Source organism: Drosophila navojoa, chromosome 5 (assembly GCF_054131105.1).
Source record: "Drosophila navojoa isolate 15081-1374.11 chromosome 5, UAZ_NAV_1.0, whole genome shotgun sequence".
NCBI classification, from domain to species: Eukaryota; Metazoa; Arthropoda; class Insecta; order Diptera; family Drosophilidae; genus Drosophila; species Drosophila navojoa.
In genome coordinates, this window is record NC_142893.1 from 620,818 (window position 1) to 631,846 (window position 11,029).

Sequence of the window (11,029 nt, forward strand, 5' to 3'; positions counted from 1 at the left end):
GACGACGACGGCGATGGCGGGTTTCCTCGTTTCTTGTGAATTGACTCAATATAATACACAAAAGCAAAGCGCAGGCAGCGTCAGCGACGCCAACGACTGCGACGGCGGTGGCGGCGGCGACAGTGTTGTCAAGTTGTTTGGATTAGTCATGTAGCTTGTGTGTACATGCATATTGTATACACATACACACACACATACAATAGAGGCATGAGTGGGGGCTAGTATTGAAAACAGGCTAAATACTCACACACATACATATAAATATATATATATATTCATGCTCGTCGCCACATGGCTGCTCGTGCTTCACTCGTGTGTAATGGCTGGCTAGCTGGCTGGCTGTTTGACTGGGAGTACGAAGAGAAGAGCCTCGGTCTTCGTGTGTGGACAGCTGCGGCAACTCTAGCTGTTTGGCGCTCTCGCTCTCAGTTGATCGCTGCGCACGGACATACATATGTATGCATGAATGCATGCGTGCGTGTGTGTGTAGCAATTATTATTATTTTATTATCACTTTTTTCACTGCTACGTTTTGTGCTGTGCTTCTACGTTTTAAATGGTTTTGTTGTTATCGTTGCCGTTGCTGCTGCTGGTGCTCCCCAGACCTTCCTTAGTCAGCAAAAATTCGCATATATACACATTTATTGCTGGGGGCCTGTGCATGTATGGGTGCGCGTGTTTATGCATGTTTGTGTTGTGTATGTGTTTGTGTGCACGTAATCAACAATAGCGCGGGTACAGGCTGGCGACAGACGTCGTATTGTGTTCCCCCACTTCGCGTCACCTGTTGTTGTTGCTGCTGGTGTGTTGTTGTTGTTGGGGAGCTACGTTTTTGCTTGATTTGATCATTTCTCAGCACCAGCAGCAGCAGCGGCAGCTGCAGCGGCAGCGGCAGCGGCAGAGACAGAGGCAGCAGTAGGCGACCCTGTGCTTACTTTTGATTGACAATTGCAACAGTGTGCGGGACGGCGAATTGGCGAATATTGCGGTATGCGGCGACGTTGACGTTTCGCTATCGTTGCTTCTCGCTCTCCCTTGCCCCTTTCTGCTTTTGCCTGTATGCCTTTTCCTGGCGTGCTCAATTTTTTGATTATTGTACGGTTTTTACTCATTTCTTCACTCTGCCGTTGCCTGTCTTTGGGCTTTTAAGTGAGTATGTGCGAATGTGTCTATGGGTGTGTATGCGTGTGGATGTTTGTGCTTTTGTTTTCGCGCTACTCTTTTGCCAGTTAGTCGCGTCGCTTTGCGTTGCGTCGCGACGCTTCTTCGTTTTCTTTTGCACACTCTCGCGCACTCACAGTGATTTGTCTGGTTTTTGTTGTTGCCGTTTCTGTTGCTGTTTTTGTAGCTGTAGCTGCTGCTGTTGCTGTTGCTGCTTGGGCTCTGGTCTTTGAATGAATTTTTCAGCTTGCCTCGTCTAATTGTCTTTAACTGTTTCATGCTCGCTGGTCGCCGTTTCGTTGTCGCGAGCGCCTTGACTCGATGCACGCAATTTGCTTGTTGTTATAATTTCGGTCTCGATTCTCAAGTCTTTGGCAGCCAACTGAAATATTGATGAAACCTATCGATAGCCTTGCCTATCGATATTGCTAATCAGAGCGCGTAAAATAAAGAGAGCGCGCGACTGAGTCACAGGTACGAGCTATTGCGTATTGCACTATTCATATTTAATGCAAATTAAATGAGCTAATGCGCGTGTGCATATGTGTGTGTGTTTATGTGCTAGTGTTTGTGTGCTCATCGTTTCATTTGTGTTGTGTTAGTTGTCATTTCCTTTTCTCTACCGTTTTTTATCAGAAGCTTCGTCTTCATTGGAATTCCGTATCGTTTCCGTGAATTTTACGTGTTTTATACTTTGTGAGTACACACATTTGGGTTGCTAATAAATTATTAACAATTGTTAAGTGGCCAAGCTTGGCTCTCTCTTTTTTACACTTTTGTTTTTTAATTCTGCAAATGACGTACAACTAATTTTATTGACAGTCAGACAGACAGACTGAGGCGCCGCGTATAGCGCGTTCTTTTTCGCTTATTTCATTCGAATACGTGCATGAATGTGGGTGTGTGTGTGGGTGTGTGTGAGTGGGGCACGCGTAAGTGAGTGAGTGAGAGGTCGTCAATCAGCGAGTGTTTACATTAAATGGCTCTCATGTGACGTCGCTCGGCGGCTATCACTGAGAGTGTGACCAGGCACTTGATAAACCGCTATTTACTTGCGAATTGCACTTTGCACGCTGAGCAAATGTAAATGCAAATGCATGTATACTATATTAATATGTGCATACATATGTATTCACATGTGATTGTGTGTATGCGTGTTTATTTGAGCAACCTTAGCTTTAGAGCTAAACGCCTAATAATAAAAGCCAACAACGGAATCGTTAAACAAAGTCAAAGTCGTGATAATAAAGTCATTTAAATATTTGTTTCTTTTCTGCTCTCTCTCCCTCTTCCTCTTGCTCTCTTCTTTTAAAGTAAATATAGAAAAACTGGTGTGCGGAGCTGTCTTATTAGCTGTTGTTGTTGATTACACTTATCGCTATGTTTAAACAAAAGGAAAGCCCTACTATTAAGTGAGGGTTGTATGAAAAGCAATTTAGCTAAGCTATTGATCAATAATAATGAATGTTACATAACTGTAATGTGAATGTGTGTGTGTGTGTCTGTATATGAATTATAATTCCCTTTCCATATGTACGTGCGTGCTTATCGTGAGTGAGAGAGACAGATTCCCTTAATGGGAAATCCTTTCGGCGCCTCTAATCTGATCATATCATTTGTATGTATGTGTGCAACGCATGCAAAAATTACCCTTGCGGGCAATTCCAATTGGAAGACTGTCTCTGCAGAAATTCTGTTGATGGGAAATTCCTATGTGGCACTCCTCCATGCAATCAACGCACACACATTCACAATGTGAGGTTAGGTAATTACTACTATTTAATACGATAACTAATCGGCGTCATAGCGTGAGCTATGTGAGTATTTTCTTAACGTTTGCCCACTAATCTCTTCCGTAATGCCGTTTAATTGCCAACGACAGCCGCGGCTGACGTCAAAGGTGTCGTCGATGGGTCTACGAATATACATACATACATACATATACATATACATATACGAGAGGCAAGTGGAAGGGGGAGGTTATGCCGTTTATCGGACAATTTGTCTGATTGTGTGAGTCAGGTGAATCGACCAACTAATAAGAATATTGAAAATGATATTCACAAATGTTTAGCTGATAAACAACAGCCTAAACGTTATCAATGGAATTTTTGGCTTGTTGATAAAGACACATGGAAAGACGTATTAAGAGGGAATATATACGTGTGTGTGTGTGAGTGCCACGCGCTCTCTCTGCCGCTCCTCTGCCTTGGTCTCTCTTGTTACACTAGCATACATAAAGCTTACATGTACTTGAGTGTGCATGTGTATGTATGCGTGCGTGTGCGTGTGCGTGTGCTTAGGGTATTTATAGAGCTGATAAGACAGCCGACAACAACAATCAGCGCACTTCACTGCGTGCTCTATCTATCTATCTCTCTCCCTCTCACTCACGCCCATGCAGCTTTTGTTGTTTTGATTTTGATTTCGTTTTCTGCTGCGGCAACAGGTGAACTTTAAGCGGTTGAAATGCGAAATAGAAAGTTAATAAAAAACAAAAATCATTTATATATTTAACACTTGTTTATATTAAAGCTTTTTTTTTATATATTTATAATTTCTCGTTTTTGACAACTTAAAGCTTTGGCCCATCCGCTTTATCAGCTCTAGCTCTGCCTTTGATAAGATTGAGCGCTCAATTAGCTTTTTTTGCATTAGGCGGGCTCTCACCCCCAGTCCCAGCCCACCTGGGGGTGCCTCTGCCTGTGACGCCCACCCGAAGGGAATTTCAAAATATGGTGAAAAGATTTTAAATTCACACATTTTTAAATTTTTAATTTTTAACCCTCGAAGAGCCCTATTAAATATTTAGATGAGGGCAGCAGGTGCTAGAAGGAGCATTACCTGGTGCAGGGCGCACTTGAAGTATTTTAAATCAATATCGATTCGAAGTTTGTTCTATAATCATTCAGTTTATTAACTAATAAATATGCTTTTGTTTTGCTCTTCAATCAGTCAATCAATCAATCAATTGATTCTTAATGCTAATTCATATTTAAATAATTCTTTGTTTGCAGATGAGCCAACGGCAGCAAACACATCGCAGGCGAGCAAATTCGATGAGACTATGGAAAGTGCAGCAACAACAACGGCAACAGCAACAAACACAGCGAAACAACATTACAAAACAGCAAACAAACAATACAAAACTAACAACAACAACAGCAACAGCATTAATAATAGCAACAACAACAAAGTGAGCAACACGCGACGTGCAACAGCAGCAGCAGCAGCAGCAGCCGCCGCCGCAGCACAGGCAACAACAACCACAACAACATCAGCAGGAACGGCAACAACTAAGAAGCAAACATATCGCAGCAGCAATTCAACTGCTGCAACAACAGCAACAACAACACTGAAAACAAACAGCAAAGTCAAGGCAACAACAGCAACAAGTGAAGCAAACGAAGCAACTGAAGCAACCGAAGCAACAGCAATTGACAACAACAAAAGCAAACGAGATAATTTAAGCGAATTGCCAGCTAAAATTGCTGACAGCAACAGCAGCAGCAGCAACACAAGTAACAACAACAACAACAACAACAGTGATAATAGTATTAGTGAAAATAATTATGAGTTTAAGGCTAGAGATAAAGCGAACGTAAGTGATAGCAAAATGACGCTACAGCACAGCAGCAACACCAGCAGCACCAACACCACCACCACCACAAACAACAACAACAACAACATTAGTATCAGCAGCAGTGGCAGCAACAGCAACACAAGCAACAATGATGCCGCCGCAGCAACAGCAACAGCAATTGCTGACTGGAAAAGCAGCTCGAACAATTTGCGCTATTTGCACAAGAAGTTCAAACGTTTGGCCAGCACCACAGAAACGGAGGCACCAGACGAGCCAACACTGCGCACCACGTCGCTGTCGTCGAACAGCTCAGTGTCGCCGCCAACGCAATTGCCGCTGGTCAATGGGCACGAGCACAGCAACAGCAACAGTGGCAGCAACTGCAACAGCAACAGCCATGAGACCGAGAGCTATAGCAAAAATGCTGCTGTTGCTGTTGCTGGCGTGCCACGCACGCGTACGCCTTTGAGCAACAGCAGCAACATCAACATCAACATTAGCAGCAGCAGCAGCAGCAGCAGCAACTATGCCAGCAATGCAACATTGTCGCCAGCAACATTTGCACAGCATCAGCAGCAGACGCAGCCAACGACAACAGCAGCAACAGTCCCACCAGCAGCAACAGCCAAGCCAGCAGCAACATTTGCAGCTGCAACATCCGCAGCCATGCCAGCAACAACTGCAACCTCTGCCATGCCAGCAGCAACATCTGCCGCATCTGCCACAGCACCAACAGCAGCAACAGTCACGCCAGCAGCAGCAGCAGCAACTGGCCTTAGTCGCTACATCTGCCCCTATTGCAATCTGATTTGTGCCAAGCCCTCGGTCCTGCAGAAGCACATCCGTGCCCACACGAACGAACGGCCCTACCCCTGCGAGACATGCGGCATCGCCTTCAAGACGAAAAGCAACTTCTACAAGCATTGCCGCTCCCGCTCGCACGCGGCGCGCATGCGCGGCCTGGACGTGCCGGCCCACGAGGCGGATGGACTGTCCGACCAGGATGGCGACGGAGATCTCAGCAACAGCAGCTCGGAGCTGTTGAGTGTGGAAATTGTAAGAATCCATTGACAAGTTCACAGTATGTTAAGATAAACAGTTAGTTAAACAGAAGTTAGAAATGTCAAGAGCATGTTCAGAGAAGTGTAGGAACTGTTAGAGGAATTAATCAAGGATATTTACAAATGTTAATAACAGTATGTTGAGATTTGCTGTAGTTCTAGCAGGAGTCGTAAGAGCATTGCTTGATTGATTGACTATGCTGAGTGGAAGTTGATTGCTTGATTGATAGAGAAGTTAGTGATTGATAGTAAAGTTATGAAACAGTTTCAAGTCATGAATTTGCCGTTAACAGAAGTTTGTTGAGACTGTAAGGCAGTTGATTGATTAAAAGTGTAAGAAAAGTGAGCTGATTGATTGATTGAAGGGGAGCAGAGCAGAGTGAGGCATGTAAATTTGACAGAGTAGTTAGCTAAGTTTTTGAAAACTAGATGAAATACAGAATTTGATAGATCAAAAGATTTGTGTAAAATATATCCCAAAATTCTACCAAATTGTATTCACCAAGCAACCTCTTCTCTTTGCAGCTAAGTAGCGCCGATTCGCCATATGATGAGCAGTCGATGGCCTCGCCGACGCCCTCGCCCTCTACGCTGTCGGCGGCGAAGAGCGCGTACCTGCAACAGCCCCCACTGCCGCAGCACATGCAACAGTTGCCGCTGGGCTCGCCAGCTGCTGGCACCTTGCCGCCGGCAACAGTCGAGAATTTGCACTCGGCGACAGCGCAGCATCGACAGTCGATAGACTACAAGCCATACAAGCCAAAATTTCACAATGCAGCGCTCTATGCGCCAGGCAGCAGCAAGGAGCAACAGCAGCAGCAACAACAGCAGCAACAACAGCAACAGCAACAGCAGCAACAACAGCCACAACAATTGCTGCCACAGCAACAGCAACAGAAGCTGCCGCAACCTCTGCTCGTGCATCCCACGCTCTCGCCCAGCACGCAGCTGAAGCTGAATCTTCACATCAACTCGCATCAGCAGCAGCTGCAGCTGCAACAGCATCAGCAGCTCCAGCAGCAGCAGCAACAGTTGCAGCAGCAGTCATTGCTGCTGGCAGCAGCTGCTGCTGCGGGCAATGCTGTCGCTCTGCCGCCACCTCCACTGCCCACTTACTACTTGGGGCAGGCGCCATATTACAACCCCACGGCCGCAATGCATCAGCATGCGTTGGCGCTGCAGCAGTTGCAGTATCAGCAACATTATCAGTTGCAACAGCAGCAGCAGCAACATCTACAGCAGCAGCAACAGCAACACTCGCCACTGCTCAAGGCGCCAGCACAGCCGCAACAGCAACAGTTGCTGCCACAGCAACAACAGCAGCAGCCGCAGCAACAGTTGCTGCCTCAGCCACAGCAGCAGCAGCAGGTAGAGAATTTGCATATTCTTTCTCTCTCTTGAGTTGTAACTAAATATCTACTCTCTCTCTCTCTCCTAGCAGCTGCCTCGCTCTAATAGTCAACAGGCGACAGCAACAGCAGCAGCACCTGCCACGCCCACACCTGTAGGCAATTTGAGCAGCTTTGCCAGTGGCATGCAAGTGGTGCGTATACTAGAGTCTATACCCAAATTCTGCAACTTACTAAACCACCCTCTCCCTCTCACTATCTTTCTTAGAATGTGGAAAAGGTGCAGGAACACATTTCGAAATTGATCTCACAGAACGAAGCCATTGTGGAGAATAAGGAAATATTGCTGCAGAAGAAATATCCCAAGCAACTGAATCGTTCGCGCAGCTTCAACAATGCCAACAACAACAGTAGCAGCAACAACAGTAGCAGTAACAACAGCAGCAGCAACAACAACAGCAGCAGCCAGCAGTTGGGCGATGCAAAAGTAAATCTAGCACAGAGCATAGTACAAAAGCAACAGCAGCAACAGCAACAACAGGTGCAATTGCAGCAGCAACAACTACAACAACAACAACAACAACAACAGCAACTCATTCAACAATATCGAGTCATTGAGCCAGTAAATGGACTGCTCAAACGCAACAACAACAGCAGCAGCAGCAGTGGCAACAGCAACAATGCTTATGCTAACCTAAAAGCGACGCCTCCTCCTGCTGCCTTAAATGTCAAATTGCCACCGCCGCCGCCAGCAACAATGCTGCAATTGCTGCATTATCGCCAGGATCCAGCAATGCCTTTAAACAAGCTCGAGCAGCAGCAGCAGCAACAAGCGACGCCCGCACAGCAGCCTTTGAATCTGTCCGCCAAACCAAAGCCAGCAAAGGCAGCGACAACAGTAGCATCACCAGCAACAGTAGCAGCAGCAGCAGCACCAACAGCAGTAGCAACAGCAGCAGCCGCACCAGCAACAGCAGCAACGCCAACAGTTGCTGCTAAGCCAGCAGCAGTTGCGACTGCCGCTGCGAACAATTCGATTATCAAGAATTTGTTGCTTAACGCGCGCGGACTAGCCGTGCCCATTGGCGAGGGCGACGACGCCGTCTACTCCTGCCCCATCTGCGCCAACGAGTTCCGCAGCGCCGACGAGCTGAAGCAGCACAACAGCACCTACTGCCAGGACGCCAGCAGCAGTGCGCCCATCAGCCCCGCCTCCTCGCCCAGCAGCAAGTACTTTCGCTCCAACTCGATCTCCTTCAGTCTGCCGGAGCTCAAGTCGCACATGGCCAACTCGAAGAATCCGCTGTCCTTGGCCAAGCTGGCCTGGTCGCAGCTCAAGACGAAGCCGAGCAGCCTGGTGCTGAGTCGGCTGAGTGCGGCGCAGTCGCCGGCGCGGACCAGCAGGACAACGGTTGCTGGCAGCAGCGGCGGCGGCAGCAGCAATTATCCAACAGCAACTGTTGCAGGCAGCAGTGCTAGCAGCAGCAATCCCACAGCAACAGTCGCTAGCAGCAACAGCAACCTGTACAGCAACAACATCAATAATCTGACAGTGACGATGGCTGGCAACAGCAACACCCACAATCTGCCAGCAACTGTTGCCGTTAGCATCGACGCCAACAATGTTGCTCTGCGCTTCGTGGACGCTCCCTTGCCCTCGCCCGGCCCGCTCCTGGGCAAAACCCCGCTCGTTGACTACGCCGCGCCCCGCAAGGCCGCCGACGCCCAAGTCGTGATCACCAAAATGCACGAGGATCGGCTCGAGAACATCATCAGCGAGAGCTCGGCGAAGCGGCCGAAGCTGAGCAACGACAGCGCCTTTGCCCTGCCGCCGGCAACAGCAACAGCAACAGCAACGGGCGTGCAACAGCAACAGTTGATGTTCGGCAACAGCCAGGAGCTGACTGGATTCAACACGGGCAAGGAGGAGCGTTTGAGACGCTTCACCTCGTCGGGCGGCTCGATGATCCCCATCTCCGAGTGCCCCGAGCTGGACAAGAGCCCCAAGATGATCCGCACTCCGCTGCTGTCGGGCGGCAGCTTTCAGGAAATGTCGCCCCGGTTGAGTGAGCCCAAGCCGAAGCCCGCATTTCTGCTCAATGCCAGCAACAACAACAACAACAACATCAGCAGCAGCAACAGCAGCAGCAACAACAACTCACAGCATTTCCAGTTCCCGCCCATCAACTCGATAACCGCCTTCAATCCGCTCACGCTGCCCGCGATGAGCGAGTCGAGCGGCAAAGCGATTCCCTACGTGCCGGGCATTCCGGGCCCGAGCAGCCTCACATTGCTGCCAGCACCGCCGCAACAGTTGCTGCTGCAGCGTCCGCCTGCCATCGATGCGCCGCCCTTCAAGAAGTCGCTGTCGCCCTTCGGGGGCGTCCAGAATCTGCCCAGCGAGTTCAGCCGACAGCCGCCGACGCCCGCGCAGCGCAATGCGCTGCAGTGGCAGAGCAACAGCAGCAACAGCGGCAGCAAGCTGGCAGCAACTGTTGCTGCTGCTGGCGACGGTCTCAGTGTGCAAAAGTTCAATTTCCTGCGCATGGCTGACAATGTGAAGGAGCAGCAGCCGCAGCAGGAGGTGCGACACTTTATATTCGATCCGCTGCACGTGGAAACACCGGAAAACGAAGCCGCAGCAGCAACATCAGCTGTGGCAGCAACAACATCAGCTGGAGCAGCAACAACTGTTGCCAGTAAGACGAAATTCCTGCGTCCCACGAGTCTCCCGCTGAAGCCGGGCACGTTCACGCCCAAGCGCCATCACGGGATCACCCCGACTGCAAATACCCTGCCGCTGATCTCGCCCGAGACGCCGCGCCCGTCCAAGTCCTGCGTGCAGCTCTACCTGAACGGCCACGCCTACACCTACCTGGGCCTCAAGTGCAGCACCAAGATGTTCTACTGCACAGTGAACTGCCCGCAGCCCTCGTACGTGGCCGGCATGCACAAGCTGTCGATGTACAGCGTCTGGCAGGTGTGCGAGGAGAACCAGCCGCATCCACTGGGCCTCAAGCCGAAGCAGGTGATGTCGCTCTACGACTCCAGGCAGAAGATGTTCGGCGCGGGCTTCACTGTGGTCCAGGCGGGCGGCAATGCGCACAGCTACGCGCTCGTCGGCTCCCAGCAGACGATCAGCAGCTGCTCCACCGTGAACAACGCCCAGAGCAAGTTCTACCAGCACCAGGCGAAGCAGGCGCCAGCCATCGGGGCGCTCAGCGAGGCGAATGTGGCGGCCAAGGCGAGCGAGGAGGCAGCCAAGAAGCTGGAGCCCGGCCAGCTGCTAGTGGGCGGCTATGAGTCGAACGAGGACTACACCTACATACGCGGACGTGGGCGTGGCCGCTACGTCTGCTCCGAGTGCGGCATTCGCTGCAAGAAGCCCTCCATGCTGAAGAAGCACATTCGCACGCACACGGACGTGCGTCCGTTCACCTGCAGCCACTGCAGCTTCAGGTGAGTCTCTCTCTCTGTCCCTTTGCCTCTTAAGCAATATTTAAACTCTCTCTCTTTTTCACTCTTACAGCTTCAAGACCAAGGGCAATCTGACCAAGCACATGCAATCGAAAACGCATTTCAAGAAGTGCATTGAACTGGGCATCAATCCAGGCCCAATGCCAGCGGATGGTGAATTCCTCGACGTGGACGTCGAGTTCGATCAGCAATCCTCGACCTCGGCTGGCGGACGCACTTCCTCCATGGCCGGCGACTCTGCAGATTCGGATGATTATAGCGACAACGAATCGGAGAGCAGTGGTAGGTGGCACCCACTCATAAGGGCTAATGATTAAAGAATCGTTTTAATTTATATATAATGATTAGGACTAGCCTATATATACTTCTAATACTAAAACTTGCTTTTTCCGCCTCTA

The 11,029-nt window shown here is 49.5% G+C and overlaps 1 protein-coding gene across 6 annotated transcripts in view; it reads left to right on the forward strand.

The window, feature by feature from the left end:
• Positions 1 to 11,029, forward strand: part of shn (zinc finger protein schnurri) — a 51,328-nt gene that overhangs the window by 36,195 nt on the left and 4,104 nt on the right. For 3 of the 6 annotated variants that reach the window (XM_089261343.1, XM_089261345.1, XM_089261347.1), the window contains 5 exons: positions 4,179 to 5,800; positions 6,331 to 7,173; positions 7,244 to 7,348; positions 7,423 to 10,613; positions 10,684 to 10,913. In XM_089261343.1, the coding sequence (XP_089117469.1) occupies positions 4,179 to 5,800; positions 6,331 to 7,173; positions 7,244 to 7,348; positions 7,423 to 10,613; positions 10,684 to 10,913 (5,991 nt within the window). Of the gene's footprint in view, positions 1 to 926; positions 1,636 to 1,837; positions 1,862 to 4,178; positions 5,801 to 6,330; positions 7,174 to 7,243; positions 7,349 to 7,422; positions 10,614 to 10,683; positions 10,914 to 11,029 lie in introns of those variants that run through there. The other 3 variants (XM_089261346.1, XM_089261348.1, XM_089261344.1) reach the window with 3 other exon arrangements.